Below are 26,782 nucleotides of genomic sequence, written 5' to 3'. Positions count from 1 at the left end.
ATTAAATATATAATATCACTGATGTTACAACAATAGGTGGGGAAATGGGACCTCCAGAAAAGCTCAGCACTGTGTTCCAGGCTTCCAGCAGTGTTGCCACGTCCGCTTATTATCAGCGACTTTGGGCTCGTTCATTTATAATGTTTACAAGGTGGAGGTAATAGAGCTGGTAGCTTGTTTCTCTCGCAATAACTGGCAACACTGTTTTTTCAAACTGTTTTTTTCTAAATGCTGCGGTCTGGGCACAGATGGATAAAATATTATTCTCATAAGCTTCCACTGCCGTGTAAAAGTTAAAGTTCAAAAGTAGTTTATGCTAAACTAAAACAGCTATCCCCCCTCCCCCCAAACATGCAGTTGTTGTCATGTTCGCCATTTTTGTGTGTGCAGCATCGTTTGTCTGAAGGCATGGGACACTGAGTGACAGCCGGTGGTTGTCAGTAAGCGGCTAGCATTAGCTTCCTCAGATTTCCTTATTTATCATAACGGTAGTGAAGCTAATCATCGTCATCGCTTTATTAAAGAAACAAAAAGTCCATATTATCAGCCATACATATAAATAAATAAGAAAAAGGAACAATAAAATAAAAATGAAAGAAAAAATACAGAATTAAATCAATTAAAATGATCACAAATGTACAACAGACTAAAACACCAATGGTTCCACATATAATATTTTAATACATATACATACATAAGTCTGTGTATAATTATTTAAATGTGCTTTACTTAGTAAACTGAATTCCTGAAATAAATTAACTATTCTAATGTATTGAGTATGACTGCATATACTTTTAAAATAACATTTTATTGCAATTTCCATGAGTAAAGGACACCATGACTGCCCAGGGGCCAACATCCTCCTAAATCTGGCCCTGAGGTGAACTGTAATTTTATCAATGCCGGGGATAGGCTTACATCTTAAATTGGTCAGTAGATAAGATTTAAAACAGATGTCATTTAGTACAATAAAGTGAAATGTCGTTTATAGGAGGTCATCACTTAAAGTTACAATTTAATATTCGCTATGTTATCCTCATGACAACAATTTGGTCTTTAAAGATATCCTATTATTATTATGGCGTGCTTGCAACTTAAATGTTCCACAAACTAACACAGGCAATGTAAAGCACAAACAGACCAAGTAAGGCACATTTAATCTCATGAGGGTCACATCGGGATATTTTGTCCAGTTTTTTTTTTTATCAAATGTTCTTCTAATTTTAGTGTATAACGAGTTTAATGTGGCGTAATTTCATCAGTTTCCCAGAGCCACGAGGACGCCGCCGCGCAGGGCTGAGCTTCCAGCGTCTTCAAGTATTTCTACCCGCATGCTGCCGCGCTCCGCCGCTACAACTCCGCCAGCGTTTGACTCACTCCGTGGCAGGGCATCCAGGATTTCCACTTGTCACTCCACGGTACCGACAACTAAGTGCATCCCCCCCATTCAGCTAAAATGTCCAAGTTGGACCAGATCCTAATTCTCGACCCTCCCTCCGACCTCAGATTCAAAGGTAGGACAATTAAAATGTCTTGGCATGTAAAGTGTCCTGTGGCTTGGGGCGGATTTTTTTTTTTTTTAACACTCTGGGATGATTTTCTTTGCGCTTGCCTAAACAGGCTAGCGAGCATTCACCGCCATTTTAAGTTAGCCATGGGAGGAAAGCACGGGCCGCCGGAGCCTCGGACTGTGGTGACGTGGAACGCCGGCGCAGTGCGCACTTCGGCGGGCCGCCACTGGTTACCGTCCTCGCTGAAAAACAAAGCTAGCACAGCTTTGAAAGACGTACTGGGTGCCGTAAACCAGCGTCTAAAAAACGGACTTAAAAGTTAAAAGGAACAGGGTTAAGCTCTACGTTTGCTGGTGTGCCTTCAATTGAATTGCACATATTTGTTTTTTTGTTACTGTGCAAGTATCACCAATGTTAGCCCCAATATTCTTACTGCTCTCCAATAAGGAGGCAACGGGGATCAGCTTAAACTTTTGGGTCACCCATGGGAGTTTAGACATTAAAGACAGACGTCTCCATGTTCAGCTGATAAAGTGGCTGACAGTTGAATGATAAACTTAGCCGACTGCAACATTATACCGTTTTAGTGGCGCTGGGCTAATATTAGACCGCTTCTCCTAAGCCTTTAGGCGTTAAGGGGCTTATTTTAAACGTGTTTTACTGAAATATTTCTATTAGAACCCTCTCAGTTGGTTCTAAAATGATCTAACAACTGAGTTGCCACTGATTTCTTCCCTGACAGCGATAAGGATGTGACGGCTAACTGTTGGCTAACCATAGTTAGCTTAGCCTGCTAACGCTGAAGTTAGCATCCGAGTTAGCATTAGAGTAAAGGGCTATTTCACCGTTTTTAGGGACTCTGGGCTACATTTTATAGGATATAACATATCTTCACTGAGCAAACCCCAAAGCTGAGTCATTCTAACCTATTTCATAAACAAATATTTTGTTTTGTTGTAACTTTCATTCAATTTTACTTGCTTTTCGTGGCATGTTGAATGTACTGCTTGGGGAAAAAAACAAAAACCAAGGCTACTAGACAAGTCAAAACTGGACTGGCTTACTCTAAACTGGTGACGGTGTTCTCTGAAGCCTTCGATTTTTATTTTGTTTGTAAACATAATTAGTTAATATAATTTGTAAATATAAAAAAAGTATATTCTACATCCTCTTCTACCTATTAAGGCTTGTTTTGATGGGGTCTGTGTGAGAGAGATCCACTGATTTCTTTCCTGTGTTTGTGTATAGATGGCAAGTTTTCTTTTATTCTTGATGGGCCAATTCCTTTACTTTGCATTGTGACACCTCCAAACTATATGTTTTTTTTTATACATTTCTTCTGAATTTATCAACAGTTCATTGTAACAGAAACTGGTCAATGTGCTCACAGAATGGAAAAAGTTACACTTTCTTATTTAACTTTTAGCAAATCCAGTAAACGGGAAAGAAAATCTGGCTTTTCAGTATTTGGCCTGCTGTAGTATGATCCAGTCAAAGGAAAACTGGGTTCAGTGTAGAGGGAAGAAACAGAAAGACCAATTTTAGTGCTTTGTGTTGCATCTAGATTAGTTTTTGTCATGTTTTGGAATCATTTTACTTAGACTAGTCTTGTCATACCTAAGCCTGATTGTTTTTTCGATGGGGACAGATTCTGGGCAGATTTGTTAAAAAATACAAGTACAAATCTTAACTTTAAATCCATAATGGTTTGACAGTCCTGATTTTGACATGATTAGATATTCTGTATAAAGTAGTTTGTACTGGGTATTAGTTAGACTCTTTTTGTAAACACACAAAAATAGGGATTTTAATTATTTTTTTGTTTTCTTTGCCCGGTAGAATTAAAAATAAAAGGCATTAAAAGAAATTCACAGGTAGGAAGTGCTGAAGTGCTTCTAACGGGTGTAGAATAATCCAGTCCAGGTTAATTACTGCTGTTACAAGGCTGGATGTGGCCCATTTTTATGTTTTAACAAAGGGAGTCAGAGGTTCACTGATCAGAAAACCCCAAAGGTTTAAAGGATCTGCGCGAATTGTCCAGTGCAGCTTTGACCCGCCTCGCTGTTAAAGTTTTTCAGTCGGCTCTAAAATAGGTTAGTCTAAATGCGTTTTCACATGCACCTCATAAGCTTGACAAATCCCAGCCTGTGCATTTAGGAATACTTGGTTTGGCCATTAGAAATAAACTAGATTTCAAACTGTTGCTGATTAAATGTGGACCAGATTCCTTTGAAAGCAGCAAAGTAGTCTTTTAAAGCACTAAAATGCTGTAAATCAGAAACCAACTTAGTTTTTTTTTCCTGCTTACTCAAAAGTATGAGTTGCGCTTACTATCAGCTCAGTGGTAAGAAATAGTTTTTTCCATTCTGGCAACTTGTCACCTTTTTGCTCCTTATTCAAAAACACCGTCGCATATCTCTTTCAAGCATTGGGATGATTTCTGACCTTTGCTCTGAACAGGAGGCCGTTTCATAAAGATCATAGTGCATGGTGATGTAAAACAGCACTGATAAGAGGAAAGCTATTTATCCTCCTATTGGAGTTCATTGTGACCCAGAATGTGTTTCTGCCTCTCTGGTAGTTGTCCCAGTTACTCTCTCTCTCTCTTTCTGAGCTGGAGGCCTTCTAGCCAAGGAGAAGCTGCTTTATTGTTAATGACTGGGCTGTTACCTTAAGCTCTTGAATCTATCAACCTTTTGTTTTGTTGGTCCTCAAAAGGAAAAGACGTGTGAGAACAACTGAGGAATTAAATCTTTAAAATCTTTGTTTACAAGTTACTTTCCTTTTAGATTTCTCCTAAATGTGGTTGGACACTTGAGTAAGACTTTTTTTAAATTTATTTATCTGTTGTACGTCATCAAAATCTGTGATTGGTTGGAATTATCCAATCCAAAGCCTTAGGAAGGAACAGAGTAATATTTATTAAAAGTAGCCCAGAATGTGTTTTTGATCCACTAAGGCGTTCGTCTGGGGCTGACTCCATCCTCAGTCCAATCCTCCAAATCCTCGAATTGATTTATCTTGACAATCACCTCAAAGCTGCAGAGTTCCCTGTTACCGGTGCACTTTTTCCTTCCACTCAACTTTCTATTAATACGGTTAAATACAGAAGTTTGAACAACAACCAGCTTCTTCAGCAGTGACCTTTAGTGGCTTACCGTCCTTGTAGAGGGAGTCACTAATCGCGTTTCCATTGAACAACAAATTGCGCAAATTGTAATTAGGAAAATAAATTTGTTTAATGGAAACGCGGCAATTTTGAAAACACTCCTATTTTCCAATAAAAGTTCTTTTGCGCGAAGATGAGGTGGTTTTCCAGCCATATCGAAATCGGTACATTTCACAAAACTGCCATGGAAACTGATATATATTTTTTTTAGCGCATCACATGAGTCACGTGATCGACAACCGGATGTTACTACCGATGAAATAGACGAAGAAGACGACAGGAAGTAGTAGCAGGATGATGCCGCGGCATGGAGACAGCATATTTTTTTTACATTTAGTTCGTGACGGGGGTATTACCAGCATACTAGAATCAAAACAGCAAAGAAATGCGAGCATTTACCAAGATCTTGAGGCGGCCATGATGGAAGTGGCAAATCTTAAGTTCAAAATGGAAAATTGAAGCAGAAATACCTGCCGGAGAAGAGTAAGCTCGGTGGAACAGATTAAATTTGTTTCAAATACTTCTCCCTCGCGTGAATAAACATATTAACGTATGGATTTAGTTGCATTTCTTATTTAATGGAAACACCGCAATTGCGAAACTGGTGTTTTATCGAAATTAGCAGAATATGGACAATGTTTTGTGCACATTTGTAATGGAAATGCAGCTAATGGCTCTCTTCAGGACGTCTACCCAGTCAGCGGTCCTCACCATGACCGTGTCGCCTGCTCACCCAGACTGAGATCATTTAGATCAGGAAACCTTTTCAGGTGTTTTGAGTTATTTAGATGATTAAAATGTGACCCTAAGAGTTTCCAGTATGAAACTTTTCCCTCAATATTCCAATTTTTTTTGGAGATGATCCTTTTTTCTATGTCCTTTCACATATTGGATCCTGTTTATATGGCAGGCTGTAATCATCCTTGTTTTTGACATGCGGACCCCTAAAGACCCCAATACTTGGTGAAAATATGAAGGGATTATTTTAAGGTGATATAAAACCTTTTGTTTAAAAATATGTTTTGTTACATTACTTATTTGGATGTGAAATGCAACTCTTCTATAGTATAATCTGCAGTGCAATAAAGTTTCCAGTCTTTTCTAAATGTAAACACGTGGAAGAGGACGGCAGGTTGAGAAAAAATTGTCTTCTGGTGTTTTCAGAGAAAACCTTAAAACTACCTGAATGTTGTCATGACTAGAGACTAGAGGTGTAACGATACAGTTCAGCCATCGGATAAGGTCATGCAATTTTTTGTTAACAATATTTTAAAAACTAAGAATCACTATTTATTTCTTTTTAATAGGGGGGGATAAAAAAGCACTTAAAAAAAAAGCAAACTCACACAGTTCTCTGTATTCACAAATAAAGTGAAGGATTTGGAGTAATTCAATCTGTGTTTTTAGATTTTAGATTTAGATTTAGATTCAACTTTCTTGCCATTACACAGGTACAGGTACAAGGCAACGAAATGCAGTTTAGGTCTAACCAGAAGTGCAATAGCAGCAAGTGCAGAATATAATATGGTTTCATAAATACAGGACATGGGTTTTTACTGAATAAATATAGAGATGGATACTATTATAAACAGAATTTTACTGATAGATTTGACCTATGAGTATAATATATAGATAACTAGTATTGTGAACTAAATTTACAGCTGGATATGTACCGAATATAATATACAGGTGGATATTACTATGAGAGAGATAATAAATCTCCGTCACACTTGATGAAGCGCTATACAAGTACAGCCATAGAAGTATCCGTTTCAGAATTGATGTGTTTTTTTAGGTTCTGTTCGGACCCGGTATCATTGTGCGTCCTGGCTAATGAGAACATGAGCGGACCGGCCCTGCGACTGTTTACACTCTGCATGCAGATAAACACATAATGGAGTATCAGCTGAGCGGTCAACAGGCCCGCTGGGCTTTCTGTGACATCACAAGTACATTAACACCTTTAAGGAGATAATAAATCAGACATCCACACGGCTAAGATCGATCCGCGTTTTAGCGTCATTATGTCGGGTCACCCGGGTAGCTGATGAGAAGAGGAGGAGGAGGATAAATATTGGTGGCAGCACAGAACTTTGCATCAGTGCAAAGAGTTTCTAACCCGTAAAACAGCTGACCGCTTCGCTTGCACAACTTCATTAGGCACGTGGCCCCCGCTCACACGTGTTCGGGTCATTCCTGAGATGTCCTGCTTTTGCAGGAGTAATTTAATGGAGCGGTGACTGCAGAGGGTTCGACCGGCTTAATGTTAAAAGCACATCAGCAAAATAACCGAGATCCAGGATTAGACGACGTTCTTGTTTTGTTTCACTGAGGAAGTAAAACTGGATGTCGCCTGTGTTCTGCAGACGTTTTTGTTTTTCTCCTAACAGAGCCGTCCAGGTGACAACAGCTCATTAAAAACGCTCAAAAAGCGTTTTATTTTAGCATCAAGCTTCAAGTCAAATGCTAATTTCGTCCTCCTGTCTGCAGCCTAATAGAAAAGCTTTGAAATCATAGTTTTGCACTTTCACTTGTAGATTAAAAATTTACATACGACTCACTATATTGTCCTCCAGTGCTCCAAATAGGGCTGGGCGATAATTCAATAACAATATAAATCGATCGATAGACGTATATCGAAAAAAAGGTTAAATAATTCCTTCCTTTTTGATTCTAGCCCTGTAGGTTAATATTACAGTCGTTACATCCTCCCAACCAATCACAGCGCAGAACCAGGGAACATTCCGTCACTAAGCTCCGCCCCCTTCAAAAAGTTAAGAGAGCATGGCTTTTTTCTTCTTTAAAAACTTGCAGTTTTAGTAAAAAGTTGGTTGAATAAAGGTTGAATTCAGTGTTTTTGTGTTCTTTATCTAAAAATAAGACGCTAAACAAAAGCATAAAATGTCCAGGGCTGCACTTAAAATATATGTTTTGAATTTGTTGATAATTATCGATATTGATCAATATGATTTTATCGATATGCTTTTTTTACCCTCCTCTATATCGTCCAGCCCTAGCTCGTAAACTGTCTCTTCATGGCTGTCGAAGTTTATTTATTTCTCCTGCTTACCCAAAATGTCCCCAAGTAAGTCACTTCAACAGTTTGAGGCTTTTTTTTATTGCTAGTTTTAGCCAAACGGTCACGCCGGTTCCAACTGGATAGCTGCTTTCCGAGCTAGACGTCCTCGTGATGTCCCGATATGGCGAAGTCTCGTTAAACTCATCCAAAAATGTGCTTTCTTCTGTCGCCGTTACATCATTCTTCACTATTTTCTTCAGGGTTTTAGTGACTGATATTTTTTTTTTGTGTTATGTTATTGTCGGGGATTGATTTTAATGGTTGTGTTTATTCCACTACCTGGTCTGATCATTTCATTTAGCCGCTTCTGCCAAAAAACGTGTCCCGGCCCTTGGTGTTTATTCGCCTTCGGTCCGCGTCTGTTTGGGTAGGAAAGGCTCAGGCGGCAAAGGGTTAACTCCTAATGCCATAAACGAGGGTTTGTGCCTCAGCTGAGCCTTATATGGAGAATTAGCCAGCTGACGGAGCCATAGAGCGTAATCTTATAACCGACCTCCATATTTTACCCTGTTTAAGAAATTCAGCTGTAATTCAACTTATTCCGATAAATGATCAGTCACAGGGTTTACATTTTCCCTCATCAGATTAACCTTTTCTGCTCGCTGTAAACGCAAATTGATGAAGGCCTAAATTGCATTGGTATGACTTTTTTTTTTTCTTCTTCTGCCGTTCTGCCAAACTACTCTGCTGCGTTTGAAGTGTCAATGTTCAGTTTAAAGCTTTAAAGCTGTTCTTATGGATTAAAATGAGGAAGAAATGCAATCTCAACCGCGCAGTGTTTTCTTCCACAGGGAGCCGAACATGTAATCTTCCTCCATCGAGTCGGCCGCTGGCTCCGTGCGAATCAAATGTTGTGGAGGCTCCAGTGGATCTTTTTGTTTTGCAAATACATGTCCCTCCTGGCACAGCGTAACCCGAGTATGAACCAGCTCTAATTCAATTATTTAACCGGAGTAATCTAATTTAAACAGTAAATTGGAAAAAGAAACAGTTACATCATTTAGTCTTTTATTTATTTATTTATTAAAACATTTATTTATTTATTAAAACATGAGCAGCAGGGAAGGAAACATGGCGATTCCTGTCTAGGATCTAGGAGCAGCTTTTACACTGCAAAAACAGAACTAGAAATAAGTAAAATGTTCTTAAAATGAGTATTTGTCCTTGATTTGAGCAGATTTTTGCACTTAAAATTGGAACAATTCATCTCCATCATCTTATTTCAAGTACAGGATGTCTAATTATCTTATTTTAGGGGTCAAAATACTCATTCCATTGGCAGATAATCCGTTTTACCTACTCAAATCAAGGATAAATACACTAATTTTAAGTACATTTTACTTAGTTTTAGATTGATTTTTGCAGTGTAGAGCTGGGCCCGCGTCTCCCGCTGTCACAGAGAAAGCGAGCTAAATGGGTCCGTGTCCATGTGAGACCTGGACTGTTTTGGAGGCTCCCCCGGGATTCCTCCAGCAAAGCAACCAGGGCAGCCCTCCTCTCCTTGGCTGGTATTTTTAGAGCGGTACTGGCCTGGGGGACCCTAACCTAGCGTACACGCAGCCAGATGAAAAAGACGGAGCTTGCAGTGAGTGAGTGAGTGAGTGAGGAGGAGGCAGAATCTGGAAGTGAGGCGGTGGATGCAGTCAGTGTGGGGGGGTGTCGGATGCGCCGGTGTTTGTGCAAACCTGAGTTAGCCAGTTCAGCCACTGAATTTCAAGCGTCTGTTTCTCGCTAAATCTGAAGTACATGTCTTACTGCATCTGTTGCATAAAATATTTCAGTTCACTTTAAGGATTTAAACCATTGCTTTTGCGCTTCTATGCGTCGCTGCACAGCATTAGACTGCTGTATGTTGATTAATGAGGTCTGGTAGATTTATTAAGGGAGATAGTCCCCGGCCAAAATTAGAAGACACAAAATTTAATTGAGCTAGCACTTTTTGTTTTCTTTCTTCTTTTTCTCGATTGTGGCTTTCATTTGGATAAGTTGCTCGCATCAAGATGAAGAATAAGCCTAAAGTCTTTCGCCTACATTAACTATTGGGGGTTTAGTTCAAATCAACAAAGTTAGCTCAGTTTCCCAAGCAACATTTCAGGAAGCAGCTGTTCTCTTAGCCATGCTTAACTTTCATATTCTTTATCTACATGCTGTTCTCACACACATGTAGCTATTTTTCTCTTCTTTAATCGGGACATATAATGCAAAATCCACTTTTTCAGCCCTTAAATACATTTAGTTGTGTCCTTTGAGACTCTAGGAGGGCAGAAGAGTTGAATCTAGTCTCTCCAGGAGCTGCTTCGATATCTTTTATTTATATATATATATATATATATATATATATATATATATATATATATATATATATATATATATATATATATATATATATATATATATATATATATATATATATATATATATATATATATATATAATATTATTATTATTATTATTTTTATTTTTTTTTCATCTATTACATCACAGCTAAACAAGGTCATGGACTTCCAGCTTACCAGTCTCCCAAATCCGCCATTTTAATTTCTCTGAGCGATTATGCAGTTCAAGTTGAAGGATGCCGATGCTACAGGTGCATCTGAAAGGGTCTAATTGGGTCAGCATTTGCCACGATAAGTGCTGTCCGAATAGTGCATTCAGTCTGTAAGGAAGGAGGTAGGAAAAGGAGCCTGTATGCTTCCTATAATAGTTCCTTTAGCATAGGAAGCTATAGATGCAGCCTACAGGTGGATAAGTCATCAATTAGGGTTAGGGTGGGAAATGACTATTTTAGATTTAAAGAAACAGCACCAAAACGAGTTTCTCTCAGACACACCTCAGTGCAGGAGTAAAAAAAGGGGAACGTAGGATAAATTAACGAGGATTTCAGACCAAAGCGTTGCAGTTCCACTCCATATGGACCACAGCTGAATGATTTCAATGTGAAAAGAAAGAACTGAAAAACATGATATGTCCCCTTTAAGTTCAAATTCAGCATGTTTCTTTAAAACCTGCAAAACCTGTAGATCAACTTTTAAACATGGGGGGAAGAACCAAAAACAGCTCAAATGCTAAAAATGAAAACGCCATCAGTATTGAATCTTGTGCTTTCAGCCCTACCTGGCCAAACATTGAACATCTCTCCCACCCTCTGTTGTACATTTGGTCTCTGACAGTCAACATCTGGACAAATGGCCGTTTCTTTTGGCACGTTTATTCCTAAACTGTAAAAAACTCGACAAATGAAAAGCACAAGGCATTTAAACACCTGCCCACCTGCTTGTCTCTCACCGTCAGGATGTATCGGTGAGTTTGAGGAATTAGGAACAGCGGAGCACATTGTTGTTTTAGGCAGACGCATTATATTGCTGTCTGTATGCCGCATCCTGTACTATGCTGAAATGCATTAGTTTTATTTTGTTCCTTTTGTTAGCATTTAAATAGAATAAAACCCACTTCACTGGAATATTGCTGTTTTTGATTATCTTTTTCTTTTACTTTTGCCAGTAAACGGTGTGCAATGTATTGTACTTTCAAGCTGACACATATTCAATGTATTTATCCCCCCCCCGACTACAATTTATATAAAATATATATTTTAAATGGTCATTTTATGCAACATATTTTTTGATGCAGAACAAACAAACACTGAATTCAAACTCAACCCTTTACTCAACCAACTTTTTACCAAAATTGCAAGTTTTACTCAAAAAAAAAAACAAAAAAAAGTGTGCTCTCTGAACTCTTTGAAGGGGGCGGAGCTTGGTGATGGAGGTTCCTGCTTCTGCGTTATGATTGGTTGGGAGGATGTAATGACTGTAATATTAACCTACATCATAGGCTAGAATGCAAAAGGAAGGAAAGCTTTCATTCTATTGAACTTTTTATTATCCTTTTTTTCGATATACGTCTATCGATTGATAGATATTGTTATTGAATCATCGTCCAGCCCTAGCGCAGGCTGCACTTAATCTTAATAAAGTTACCAAAGGTGCAGCGCTTCATAGCGTAATTATTATCACTTAATCTTTATGCGCTGTTAGGGGAAGATGTGTAGTCGGGATTTGCATCTATTAAGATAATTTAGATATGATTTTCCTGGTGATTTATACCATCAATATAACTGGCTATGAAGTGTGTGAGTGTGTTTAGTGTTATCGTCCATTTATTGTCGTCGAGGTGAACTGCTCAATATGTCGTGATGTTAATTTTAGGCCGTATCGTCCGGCCCTAATGTGATCTGTCTACCAGGTAAGTTTCCTCCTGATTAATCTGTGGAAACGAAGTTTAAAAAGGAAACCAGGAAACTCTTCTGGTTTCCTGGAGTGGAAACAAGCTTCCTGGTATTTTTATTTTTTTTCAATCAATTTAAATTTCTTTTAAATCGCATCTCTTCCTCGAAGCTGATCATCTCTCTCCTTCTAGGTTCATGAAACACATTCTTTGTTTTTGTTTAGATTTTTCTTAATTTGGTCGGATATTTTGCCCTTTCTGCTAGATAACACATTTTCCACGGCCGCAGTCTTTTCCGATATCCCGGTAACGAGGTTATGGCGACGCCCCTCGCTCCGTCGGCTACGGTCCAGCGCCTCGTCAGCTGAAACAAATTAATGATATCGGTAGTTTTCCAGTGAAACGCTTTGCCTGTTTGCTTTGTTAAAACCAGACGGTGGCCTTTCTTGGGTTGGCCAACTTGTTAAAGTTCAAGCTGTAACGTCTCAAGATGTAACGTAGATTTTTAGAAAGTTTCTCATATTTCTCGTGACTTCCTTGACTGCAGCAGGAGATAATAAAACTTAACAAGCGGACCAGAACGAGAGACAGTTAAAGGCTGTGCCCGGGATTGAGGTATTTCAAGTTTTAAAGGAATGCTTTCTGTGCTGCACCTGTGCTGAAAACAATTCCCCAGTCATGAGTAAAACTCCCTGTTCAGCCGGGTGGAGTCAGGTAGTCCAGCAGTCCTGCTAATCTCGCTCTGTGATGAGGATGGATGACGGCTAACAGCGGAGTTTCTGAGCTTTTTTCATTATTTTATTTGTAATATTAAATAAAAGAAGCTTTTGAGTTTGTTACATTTAACTTGACATGATGTTTCAATCCCAAATCCCTGGAGAGTTTGAGGTTGTGATCGTGAGAGGCTGAATGGATGGTGTCCGAGTTGATCATAGCGGCACATGAATATTTAACAGAGCTGCAGGATGGAAAACCAGCTGACAACAATCAGTACGTCCGTCTGATCAAGTTTCTTGATCAAGGAAGTAAAAAGAGGAACAAAAAGAACCTTTTTCTAACAATGTTTTCACTTCATAAGGTGCATAACTTTGCTGCTCTTTGTACGGGGCTGTGAAAAAGTGTTAGCTCTCTCAGATCAACAAACACATTTTAATATCAAACTTATTTGGTGTGTTTGGTTACGTTCACTAAATTAAGTTATGAACGAAAACCCATCAAAGCAACACATCATAACCCGACCTAAATGCATCCAAGAACAGGCGAGAAGCGACGTTACTGTCAGATGACTGGACCTACCTAGCAGGACAGTGGAGATGATGGAATTCCTCCCCTCACCATCCTAAAGAACACAGTGTCTGCTGTGGACCACTTCTGGTTCCCTGGAACTAGGGCTGTGCATAAAACCGATACAAAGATTAATATTGATGGTTTTTAAAAACGATTTTAATATCGATATTCTGGCTTTCAATATCGATATACCTCCCAACCCCTAGGGGACGTTATTACAGCGCACCATTACTGTTCAGTGAGGAAGAAAAAGTGAGTGCACCCAAATGTCTAAAATCAGACATTTGGGCGCATTTTTGGTTTCTGTGATACGTTAAAAGCATTGAACCAAATGCACTTTATTGTCCTGTTAATATATCAGTGTTCAATAAAGTGAACATAAATATCATATTTTGCTGTTTTTGTTGATTGAATGACTTTGAGCATCAATTTTAAAGTAATATCGATTATTGGAGTCAAATCAAGCTGAGCTATATCGAGAATCGTATTGTATTGGCTCATCCGAGGTCAGGGGTCTGCAATCTGTGGCTCTTAATAACTTTGGCTGCAAATTATATTTTTATTATGATATTTAAATGTAATGATGATAATAAATGCAGGTTTTATCAGTTTTTTTCTCGGAGTAATTGCTTTTAATTTTCACAACAGAATGATACTAAAAATGCCAGTAATATTTCATTTTAAATCAATATATTTTCATTATGTTGGAAACTATGATTTTATTTTTTACATCATTATCCACAAATAACATTTTTTTTTAAACCTCAAAGTAGGCATAAAAAGGTATTTCTTTAACCATGACAACAGATTTCCTACAGTACATCTTCATCTAAAATTAAAACTTGTCTTTTTTCAAAAGGCCAGGCAATATTTGCGGCTGTGAACGAGTTTAATTCAAGTGGACTGTAGGAAAAATGGCTATTTAGACTGTAAAGGTTGCAGACCCCTTGCAGGTTTGCACTAATTCAAGTATTTGTTCCTATTTTATAAATTTTTTTTTTATTTATATACGTATTTGCAATAAAACCTTTCATATCCCTCCTTATATAGGCTATTAATGTTTAAAATATTTAAAAAGTTGAACCACAGTCAAATTTCTTGTTTGTGTGCACAGACTAGGTGATTAAAGCTGATTTCTGATACTGACACGTTTAATAGTTTGAAAGGGTTTTAAGTGACATTTCTAACCTTTAGGACTCCAGACAACCACAGACGTACTTCTAAAGCACCTTGAAGGCTCAGTGATCCAAAACATACCAGCATATCCATCTTTAAACGTCTCAAAAAGAAAAAATTAAAGGTGCATGAGTAGCTTATACAAAGACTGGATTCATTTGTAGTTGACAGATATTAAAAATATGGCTGAAATAAAACAAATCTCTAGAGTCATGGCAGTCGTACATCCCATAAACTGGGAATACATATTTACGGTATGTATTATTTATGAGTTTATGAGACTATATTTCATAGATTAAGGTTATATTAACAATTAAATTTACTTTAAACTGGACAGAACTCAAATTTACACCATTAGGTTGGACAATATTTGCTTTAAAATATAATTGTCTAGGTCAGGGATCTGCAACCCGCGGCTCCTGGGCCATAAGTGGCTCTTTGGACTTTCCACAATGGCCAAAAATCACAAGGAACCATCCAGTTTTTTTTTAAATATAGATATAACAAATGTAGGTTTTAAGATGTTTTTAAATATTTACGGAATAATTGCATTGAATTTCCACAACAAAATTACATGAATCTACTGTTTGTTTGTTTTTTTTGGTTTTTTTTTTACACTATATTCCAAGTTTCACTCTCCCATAAAAGATTTTAAAGCCAGGAAATAGAAATGTAACAGTGGTTATTTAAAAATAACACATTTCCTAAAGCACGTATCTATTAAATATTATTAGTTGTCTCTTTTTTTCAAAGGGTCAAACAACATTTGTGGCTCTAAAGTTTTATTTGCATGGAGTAGGGGGGAGAATAGTTTCAATCTTTGGATTAAAAAGGTTACAGCCCCCTGTCTGGGTCAATGCAGCAGGTATTTTTAAACTTAGTGGTTTTTGTCCCTTCTGTGGACCCGTCGTCTCCTCAGACGACTCGTCGTGGATCATGCTTGTATCATTGCGGTACTCTACAAAAACGTACAGAGTGTCCAAACCCCTGGTTGATTGTCGCCTAACTTTAAGTGCTTTCATGATTTTGGGGTCTTTGAAAACTTGGCATACCTTTTTACAATCCTGACAGTTTAATAGAGAACCAGAGGCTGCGTCTGCCATGTTTTGTTTAGAAACCCGCCAATAGGGAGCTGATTGCTGGTGAACTCAGCTGCTGTACGCAACAGAGGAAAGCAGCTCTTTGGTTAAAACCTTAAGTAACGAAAGATAATTTCATTTACCACTGAGAAATGCACCTGCTCTGGCTACCTGGCCAACTGAAAGCTGGATATCTTGGCTACCTTTGCTAGCTCTGATTTATTTAACCAGTTTTCTTTACATCCTCTATTCATTAAACCGACTCACTGTGCTTTATGCTTGCAGAATCTCTTAAACTGTACATGTAAGTCAAGTGTAAACTAAAGTTCATCCACTGTTTAACCCTAGACATTCCTGTTCTCTGCAGCTAAAAGACGACTTGATGTTGATGTTTACCGTCTGCATCAGATTAATCTCGTTTATGAAGTGCTCCGTTTTCCTTTTCTTTTTTTCTCGGTGCTCCAAACTGGGCCTAAAAGCAGCCGATAGATTTGAGCCGTCTAAATTGTAAGGGCTACATCCACTGAAGGTGAACCGGCACAATGCGCCTCTAACCAATGCGGCTACATTTAGTTCAGTTCAGGGTGTGTTTTCTGTAGAAAACGAAGCTTTGGCCGGTCTGACAACATCTCAGCGGCGGTTCCCTGACCCGGTTCAGGTGCTGTCAGATAGCTGTCATGAGACGCGCTCACTTGTACCGTCTCCCAAGCTAATTGGGCTGGATTGAGTTTGCGCGACCTCTGACTTGGCAGCCGCTGGTGTTTTTGACTTCAAAGCGGCTGGTGCTGACCCTGGTTAAGGCTCTAATTTGAAGCCAGCGCTGTCACAAGATGGAGATCTGTTGCATGACCACTGATCCCCTGATAAAAGACCCGGCGGGGGGAAGAACTCCCATTTCCAGTAGCATCATGGGACGTCTATATGAAATCATCTGTCTGGGGGGGCGGTGACTGTAATTGATTCAGGTGGTTTGTTGAGTGAATGATGATGCTAAGCCTGTAGCTTATACCTACTCTTGTTTACAGTGGAGATCCAGCGTGATGGACCCGCACAAAGTACTGCAGAAATCTGGCTCTAAAGTAAATCATGCTTTGTTTTCAAAAGTTGTTTTTTTTGCTAATAAAAACCTAGAACGCATAGCAGGCATTTTGACATCTAGAAACTAAAAATCTGTCAATTCCTTTCCTGCAAAAGAACAGAATCTCAGTCAGACTGAGTGGAGATGATCTGTGAACAGGGTTTTTTGTTTTGTCTTTGCCTCAGAACCTGAATTGAATCCAGGTCTGGACTTTGACTGGGCCACTCTAACATATTAATGTGATCTGATCTAAGCTATTTCATTGTTCCTCACGTCTCCCGCTCTGTGTTTAGTGTCTGTTCTCTGTGGGAAGCTGAACCGCTGCTCCAGTTTTTAAGCTTTTGCCAGTATTCACTAACCTAACTCTGCCAGATGAATTTGCTCCGCATATCCATCTGGAAACCTTCCGTTGAAGTAATTTTCGGAAGGGGCGAAATACTGGTTAGCTGATTGGCCTATGTTGGTGATAGAAGGGCCAAATAAACCAATCAGATCAACGAAACATATGACGTACTCGTCAACATGCTTCGTCGTCGCTCTGTTACGAGCGACGACGAAAACACAACCACAAGCCAAGCTACTCTTGCTGCTGCAGGTAAAGGCTCGTTAGCTCAGCAGAGAAATACTCTGTAATTCCGATAAAACTTGCTCGATAGCCACGCTAACGCTAGTTTCATCGGCCGAAGCCGCCATATTCTTTAGACTGAACTGTCGCGCTTCTCGTTGCGTCACACCTGAATCCGCCTCAAAGCCAACGCTGATTGGACGTTCGTTTGGTGAACTGCTCCAAATTTTCTTTAACGGAAAGTAGCCAGACTGATCTGCGAGTGAAACCTTGAAAGCTCGCGAGATCAGGATGGTCTCACGAGGCTAAGTATTCACAGCCTTCCCATCGCCTCCAACCACCTTCGCTATCCATGACGGTGCAATGCTACATTTCTGCCACACGTAACGTTTTGCGTGTCGGTTTATGACGACGGTAGGAAGCTGAACTTTACCAATCTGCCGCAGATTGATTGGTTGTGCTGGATTGTATCTGAAAGGACGTGAGCAGGGAGGGCTGGGGGAGCTGACTACAAATACATATAAAACATATTTTATTTTAATTCATAAAAGTTTTGAAAACTATCGTATTTTTCTTTCATTTCGTCATTCTGGACTTTTGTTTTGTGTTGGTCGACCACATAAGATGCCGATAAATGTTTTTTATAGTGTGTGGTTAGCACAATGTGAAAAGGTTCAAAAGGTGGGAATACTTTAGCAAGGCACTGTACATAATACATTAGTGCAGTTTTATGTACTGGAATATAGGGCTGAACAATTAATAGCATTTACAATATGTTTGCAATTTGGAAATTGTTTTTTTAATTGCGAAGGTCTGCAGTTTTTGGCTACATAACAAATAATGGATCAGACGCGTCCTTTAGGTGTTAGTTATATGTTTAAAGTGGGTTTGCTCCTCGTGGAAGGTAAGACAGTTGCAGCATTGAGATAAATATAATTAAATTATTTGTTTTAGAGTTAATATAATCATACTTTTTACCATTCAGGAATCTCACCATAGCATCAAGTACTGGTCAATCAGTTTAATACATAGACTTGTTTGTTGGTTGTACTGTAGGGTCAACAAGTTATTCTCTTGAATAATAATTTTCTAATTAATAAAAAGTTGCTTGTTTTAGTCATTGTTTACAAACATTTTTATCTACAGGCCATTTTTGTTGCTTGTGGTTATTGCAGAGAAAAGTAAAAAATTAAATCGCATTTTGGTTGAAATGTATCAGAATTTTGATTCTTGGACAAACTTGTTTAATCTTACCCATTCTGAACAATATGATTTCCTCTTTTTTTAATGTTTTTATAGTTGCATGCATGCTTTTTTTCAGACACCCTAATGCTAGACGGTGCAGTCGAGCTGCAAGCTAACAAGCCCGCTATTCAATAAAGCCTTTAAATTGTGTCGGTCTAATCGAGTTGCTTTTCGCCCATTTTTTTCCCTCTAATTTTAAATGTCCCCTTTGAACCTTGACAGCCGAACACTGCCAGCCTTTTGTCCTTTTACTTGGGACATGTATCTGGAAATGGTGATTTTAGTTTTACCAGCTGACTTTGAACAATTTGCAGTTTCATGCATCTGCAGATTGAGTTTTTGTTTTCTTGTCGGAGCAGGACAGTGTGCTCTTGGTTACACCAGTAATGCGTCTTTGTTTGTCCTCCGTCCTCCAGGTCCCTTCACAGATGTAGTAACCGCTAACCTCAAACTGAAGAACCCTTCTAGCATGAGAGTATGTTTCAAAGTGAAGACGACGGCGCCGCGCAGGTACTGCGTACGGCCGAACAGCGGCGTCATCGATCCGGGCGCTACTGTCAACATCTCTGGTAAGGCTTTGAAGCATATGTTTGGTTTTTAGTTGTTTTTTTTTAAAGGTTGGTTAAGACTAAGAGAACGGATCCTTACCTTTGCTTAATTACCTCCAACCAGTCCAAACCGTAGCTCTGCACAATTCGCATCAGAATCAGAATCAGACATACTTTAATAATCCCAGGGGGACATTGTTGTTTCAGGACAATCGCCATAACATGAACAAACAAACATCACAAACATTTCAGGGGGAGACGATTTACTGAGGCCTTGCTGCCAAGGTCAACCGCCTTACACGGTGCCCACAGGGCGCTGCCATTACTCTGTGAAAAGATAAAGGCCACAAAAAAAGGGAAGGTGAGAGGGTAAAAAACATAACTCAAACTTTATCCTGTAACAGGATACAGTTTGATATATCAAAAAACCTCTAGCACATAAAGCACAAATAAGACGAGACACATATAGCAGAAGGATAACATTGTAGATTTGTCGTGTGTAAATTCATCAGTATTCGTGAGCAACAGTTATGTGTCTGTATGGGTGAAGTGTTTATATTTCCGTGAACACTCTCCAGAGGCCATTGTCCTTGATGTTATCCGCCGGCCAACAGTTCAGAAAAGCATCCACAGGTGTCTGCGGGGAAGGAGGGAGCGGGGAGAGTTCTGAGCAGTCTCAATCCAGGGGTTACATTGATAAGGGAAGGCAGAATCCAAATACTTTATTTGACATCCGACTTCTTCTCATTTATTTTATATTTTTTGATGCTCCCATGATCAACAAGCTTCCAGTGCTACTTTAGGCTTCCAGAGTTTTTGCTCTGATTGCTTTTTTTTCCTTAACACGTTTTTCAGTCCAGACGTTAACCAGACCTTAGCATTGTGCAGCAGAGTACTATTTTCTTGATAAACTCAAAACAAATGTCACATCAAGACAGTTTTACAAGACAAAATGGTCTGATTCATATATTAATTTATGTAGATTGCAAATGGATCCAATCAGGGCTGCAACAATGACTTGATAAAATCAACAAAAATCGACAATTAAAAGCGTTGGCAACGAATTTCATCATCGCTTCGTTGTGTCGCGGAGCCGCTTACCGCCCCTGCAGACGGTCAAAGCTGACTGGCTGCTGAGCGATGCTCATTCATTATTCAATTAATTTTGTAGTAAATTCTACAGAGAAAACGGCTTGAATTATGTCCTCCAAAGACAGGGAGCACGTTGCGCTTCACAAAACAAAAAAAATCAGTAACATGCAAGATTAGACATGGCAGGAGGGCTCCACAGTGACACAGGAGCTGAAACAACATGGAGTCATTGATGAGGGTGATAGGAGCTCAACAACAGGTAAGTCATTACAATACGTGACCTTTGTTCTGTTTCAAAGTGAGAAAACCACGACAGCGCTTGGCCTGCGGCTGTGAGCTCGTTAATGACAGGAGCTCGTTTACATGCCCAACATTCCCTGATCGGATTTAAATGTGTTTGGTTTAAAAGGAAAGAAAGTATTCTGAATGCACCGTTAATTTGGGCTCAAAGTTAAATAATCCGATCATAACGTGCGTTTCAAAGTAGAAACTCTGACGTTAGCAGAGTTGTTGAATTTCCACAAAACAATCCCAGAAGTTTTGTACTTCTTCCTGCGGGGGAAAAAAACCATAAATGGACCGGCACCAGGTTCTGAGATGGTTGAGAACTGCTGCTGTTGCTGTTGAGGGAGCGAGAGGAAATGATGACAGTCCCAAAATGTTCTGTGCTGCTGCACAGCGGCTCCATCCTCCACATGCAGGCGCTGTGAGTTCATGAGTTAATAGCAACAAGTGTTTAGATGGACGCTGATCGGATTATAGATTATAAACCAGCCCTCTCAACCAGAACACAATTTCATTCTGGTGTTAATAATTTGTTGATTAAGGTTTAAGTTTTAATTTGATGACAAGGTCTGAGTGAAGGTACTGTATGGGAGGGAGGAGCAGGGCTCTGAACTAACTATTCAAATGTCTTCATTGTTATGTAGCCATAATGACATTTTGGTGAGACACTGAGAATGATAACTGGGAGACCTAATTTAAAAACACTTACAGAAAACGAGGCGTAAGCTTTCCTAAAGGACACCCTGAAAAAGTATAAGTATTAAATATATAATGCCCTGTTTGAGTCTTCAAAGAAAAATTTTAATAAACGACCTTGGAAGTAAAATATGTAGAATGTAGTGTTTTCATAAAATGCAGCTTGTGCTGAAACAGTCTATGAAACAGGCTGGAGGTTTATCTGATTGTCAGAAGTGGTTATTTTGCTTCGGTTTCATTGTTATGCCCAATTATTTCCCCCTAATGCACTAGAGCAAGGGTGAGGTTCAACCAAACTGCAATGACACCCAAGTTTTACAGCTTCACTGTTGTTTTGGTAAATCACTGTTCAGATGGACAACATTGACTATTAAATGATTGACGTACAATCTTGTCAACAAACTTCTTTATTTGAAGCAAAGTTATTTATTACCTAATATTATTTTAACAGCAGAACACTTAAATTGCAACTTGTTTTTTGTGCGCTTATTAGCTCCATCAGTCCGAATGTTCTATTTAGGAAAAAAGAAGTGGAAATGTCCGATTTTGTCCGATTCACCGATTAATCGTAAAAACAATCGACTGATTAATCGATTATTAAAACAATCGTTAGTTGCAGCCCTAGATCCAATTATCAGATAATCAGACTTAGAGAGATGGATTCCAACTCAATTCTTGACAAAGTGTATTGTAATTTAATTTAGCATTTAATGCCAAAAGTAAGGAAGCCCGAGTCTTTGAGTTTGCAGGAATCCTTCATTATGAGCAAGCATGAGGCGAAGGTGGAAAGGAATCACTCCATTCTAACGGGAGAAAACCTTCAACAGAACCGAGCTCAGAATGAGCAACTATCTGTCACAACCAACCGTGGGTTGAGAGGACTGGAAGGGAAACTTTGGAAAGATGCTGAAGCCCTGAATCTATAGAGCTTCATACAACGAAGAATAGACCGAAGAGAGTTAAAGGTAGCATTAGCTTCAACCGTGACTCCGCCCTGGAAAGAGACACGGCTAAACGCAGGAACACAGTGCCAGGTGTACTTTCTATTAACAGAGTTAATGGCAGGAGTAGCTTTATTAATTGCTCTGTGACACAACTTCAGAGGCACAGAAAAACTGAACGGCTAGTAATAAAGTTTGAGGAAATACAAACTTTTGTAAAGTACTTTAGTGTTTCAGTGTGGAGGAAAACTGAACTGCACACAGTGAATCAGTAACTAGTTAACTTTTATTGGGTAAACACAATGCTGATGGTACTTAACTGTGAATTAAAATTTACCCAATCATACTTTTATTCCACATATACAATGACGTCTTTTTTTTTTATTCACAGTTATGCTACAGCCCTTCGACTACGACCCCAATGAGAAAAGTAAACACAAATTTATGGTGCAGACGATTTTCGCCTCATCAAACAATTCTGACAATGAGTCCTTGGTAAGTATTATTAATAAACTTTCCTCAGTGTGTGCTGAACTGAAAGATGGCTGCTAAACTCTTAGTTGGACTAATTGATACAGAAGAATCTTAATAGGATGGCAGTGATGAAGAAGCTGCAGGTTTTGGTCACGACACTTGGCTCTTAATGTCCCAGCTTATTAATTTCGGATAATCTTCCAAGTTTTCACTGTTTTTAAATCGTTAACGTGACAAATTTAGCTCTAATTGTAATTCAGTAAATTCGAATGAAACTGATACATTTCTTTTTACTTTAACTTCTTTATTTAGATTAGATTAGATTCAACTTTATTGTCGTTACACAGGTACAGGTACAAGGCAACGAAATGCAGTTTAGGTCTAACCAGAAGTGCAATAGCAGCAAGTGCAGGATAAACAATGGTTCCATAAGTACAGGACATGGGTTTTTACTGAATAAATATAGAGATGGATACTATTGTAGACAGAATTTTACTGATAGATTTGTTATATGAGTATAATATATAGATAACTAGTATTGTGAACTAAATTTACAGCTGGATATGTACCAAATATAACATACAGGTGGATATTACTATGAATAGAGTTTTACAGATATGTACAATAGCATAATATACAGATGGTTGTTATTATAACAGAGTTTACATGTACTATGAATATATGTACAGATGGCTATTACTATAGGCAGAATTGTGAGCATAATATACAGGTAGCTAAAGTATTTAAAGTATTCGTGAACATATTTGACTATCACATTTTATTTTATTTATTTATAACAGGGACATTACAGTCCCTGTTATACACTTTACCACTTACCAAAGATTTACTTTTAGTTATGTCTAAAATATCTGTGATGACATTTCAAAATTATGATTTTGTAAATATTGCCCTTGTAGTCTATACTGTCAGTCATTGTAAAGGAAGATGACAAAAATAATAAAGGGATGTTAAAGGGGAGAGTTCTGGAGAAAGAAATCAAGATTGCAAAGTGAGGTTGAAGGGTTAGTCCCTCTGTGGAATAAATCACATTAACTAGGTTTTCATACAGTGTGACCCAATACTGATTTAAACTAACAATAAACCTTTAGTTTTCTTTAGTTTTCATTGTTTGCTCTGTTGTTTTAGTTTGCCTGATCAGATGAGATTTTCCTTCCACTGGCGTTAATAAAAAAACAATTAGAAGACAGTAAAAATCAGTAATTACAACATGGTCGGATAGCAGCCATGCAGATTAATCACTTACTCTGAAAGGTGCATTATCCTATCCCCTATCTAGCCAGCTGGAAATTGTTGATAGAGTTAAAAGCAAAAGTTTTTAATCCCAGTTGGCCCGTGGGAGTGATTGTTGACATGGCTGCAAAAGAAGCAGTTTCGTTCAGATATTCAACTCATAAAGTTTCTCTAAGGCACGTTATTTTCATTACTACTATTCTTATTACGCATGTGTGGGTTTAAAAATGTATATGCTGTATAAATGGTGTACTCTGGTCTATGTAATTGCATAAAATGTGTTGAACAAATTGTAGAAGAAAAGGTTATTTTATGATTTAAATGTGTATTTATGTATTAAAACTGAACAGTTGGATCAATAAACATTTTCGTTATAAAGTCGTAACAATTTTTACTAATATTCAGCAATAAGGAGAAAACATTGAATTCAGTGATGTGGGGGGAAAAAAGTATTCAGCCCCTTAAATAGTCTGTTTTTGTTTTGTCATCAAACTAATTTTAAAATCAAAGCTAACCTGAGTAAATGCAAAATGCAGCTTTCCAAAACATCCTGGTCCTGTTTGAAAACCTTTTGCTCCCTAAACCCGTTACTTTGGTTGTTTCCCCCTCTGTGCCACTGCAAAAAATGGAACTAGGAAGTAAAATTTTCTTAAAATTAGTTTATTTGTCCTTGATTTGAGCAGGAAAATTAGATGATTTGCCAATGGAATAAGTTTTTTTGCACTTAAAATAGGAACAATTCATTTCAGTCATCTTATTTCAAGTGCAGGATGTCTAACTATCTTATTTTAGGGGTCAAAATACTCATTACATTGGCAGATAATCTTATTTACCTGCTCAAATCAAGGATAAATACACTAACTTTACACATTTTACTCATTTAAACTTTAACATTTTACTTATTTTTAGATCCGTTTTTGCAGTGGAGGACCTTCTGTAGATGGAGGAATCTTCTTAGCAGCATCTTTGCTTTTTTTTACCTGCTGAAAGTCGTCTATTTCTGGATTTCACCAATATTTCAGTTCAGTGCTACAAACCAATAAACTGGGACAGGACCTATTCAAAGGACTTTTTTTCTGTACTGCTCAAAACGCAACAAATCACTTTGAAAACAAAAATAATCCAACGCTGAAATTCTCATTTATATTTTCAAAGGCAGAAATCAGAAGGGTAATAGTCTTTATTTTTGAATGCACAATGCGCTCAGTGGATTTAGTTTGAGCAGGTTGGTGAATAAAATCCAGATCTGGACGCATTTTTATCCCATTCTGCAGTGTTTTAGGTATTATTCTGTTAGAGAAGGTCAAATAAAATGAGATCTCCCCCAGTTGTCCACCAGGGGGGAGCAAACGCTCAGCCACACAGGAAAACAGACATTTGTGACCTGGTTTATAGTGAATCCAGACACTCTGGTGCACTTATGTCTTTAATTAAATAAGGATCTGCTGACTGTTGAAAGTAACAATAAAATATATTTCTTACAAGAGATGCTGTTACTGTTTACATGTGAAATGTTGAGGAAAGTCGGGTGACTGCTACCTCTGTTTTGTAGATAAACAGATGTATATTTTGGGGTTTTGTTCTTTAAGGTTTACAGAGTAAAGAGGGATACAGTGATGTGTCTATGTTCCCATGTGATTATGTTTTTCTGTGTGTGGAAAAAAAGCCCATCTAGATACAGTTTGACTTAACAAATGACATGGCATGTTTTTCATTAGTGGAAAGATGCAAAACCTGACGATCTCATGGATTCCAAGCTGAGATGTGTCTTCGAGATGCCTTCTGAAAACGAAGTGGTAAGACGAGCTTTTTATGCATCTTAAACAAACTTTTTTTATAACCTGAACCTTGTTTGATTGCGCCGAGAATGAGTGCTGTTTAACTTCTTGGAGGCTTTTTGCTTTCTTTTATAGGAGAAAGAATTAGTGGAGGAAAAATCTGCCGTAAAGGCTGGTTCACACGGCTATATTTTAAAATGGTCTACCGATTTTTCAAAGCCTGAAGAGACACCAAACGTAACAATAATAAATAGTTTATAAAACAGATTTGGTCAGACGGTGAGCACAACACATTACATTTTACTCGGGATCATTCGGATGTCAGACGGGAAATCTTGAAAAAACGTCTCAAGACCAAACATGAGTTCAGAGTAAAATAACATTGACGACCAGGAGGAACAATGGCGACAGTTTGTGGACTGATTTACCGGAGTCTTAACACACAAAACAGATGGCAGGAATATCTATCTTAAGATATATATTGATGGTGAGGGCCTGTTGGAAAGGGGAAGATTAGCCACTAATCAGGCAAATTATCCTGCCGCCTTGAAGGTAGAGTTGCTGTTTTTTCTGGAAGTTTCCCCAAGTCCCTTTTTGAATAACTGTGCAAGACCGTCTTACGCTGGTGAAGATTCTCAGGCTACGTTCACACTGTAGCCTGAAGTGACCCAATTCCGATTTTATTTATTTATTTATTTATTTTTTGCCCATATGCGACCTGGATCTGATCTTTTTATGACAGTCTGAACAACACATATCTGATCTTCTCAAATGCGACCTGTGTCTGTACGGCCGGGTCGCATTTATCCGACCTGTACCTCACCGATACTCAACAAACGTCACTATTCTACGTCCTGCTATACAGAAGCTGGAAGAAAGACGACACCCATAGCGGACTACAATGAGGAGAGCAGTCAATGGAGGGAAAGCTCCGGTTAGAAAATAAATTAATGACCGCAAAATGCGCGCTGGCATTATAATCCATGTTTACTTCCGCAAACACTGAGGACGCTTGCTACGTGTGACGTCATCACGTCATCCAGTGCGCATGCGGGACACTTGGGTTGAACGCATTCAGTTCACACAGGAGATCACATACAAGTCGCATATATTTGGAAATGTGAACGGACACGTAAAAAAAATCTGATTTCACCAAAAAATTGGAATTGAGCATTAAGACCTGCAGTGTAGCCTCAGTCATCCAGGTCATGGTCATTCCAAAGAAAGTAAAAAACAAAGTCAGTCAAAACAAGTCCAGTTCCTTTGTTTTTTACTTTATTTGGAATAAGACTGTTATACCT

General features: G+C 38.5%; 1 protein-coding gene across 1 annotated transcript in view; it reads left to right on the top strand.

Moving 5' to 3' along the window:
• Positions 1 to 1,271: 1,271 nt before the first annotated feature.
• The window catches only part of vapal (VAMP (vesicle-associated membrane protein)-associated protein A, like), a 32,431-nt gene continuing 6,920 nt past the window's right edge, over positions 1,272 to 26,782 (top strand). Inside the window, exons 1-4 of the mRNA XM_012871343.3 lie at positions 1,272 to 1,514; positions 18,833 to 18,985; positions 22,370 to 22,473; positions 25,422 to 25,499. Of these exons, the coding sequence (XP_012726797.2) occupies positions 1,457 to 1,514; positions 18,833 to 18,985; positions 22,370 to 22,473; positions 25,422 to 25,499 (393 nt within the window). The 5' untranslated portion in view covers positions 1,272 to 1,456. The remainder of the gene's footprint in view (positions 1,515 to 18,832; positions 18,986 to 22,369; positions 22,474 to 25,421; positions 25,500 to 26,782) is intronic.

This window comes from Fundulus heteroclitus, chromosome 6 (assembly GCF_011125445.2).
Source record: "Fundulus heteroclitus isolate FHET01 chromosome 6, MU-UCD_Fhet_4.1, whole genome shotgun sequence".
Taxonomy (NCBI): domain Eukaryota; kingdom Metazoa; phylum Chordata; class Actinopteri; order Cyprinodontiformes; family Fundulidae; genus Fundulus; species Fundulus heteroclitus.
This window is presented reverse-complemented; position numbering and strand designations above follow the sequence as displayed.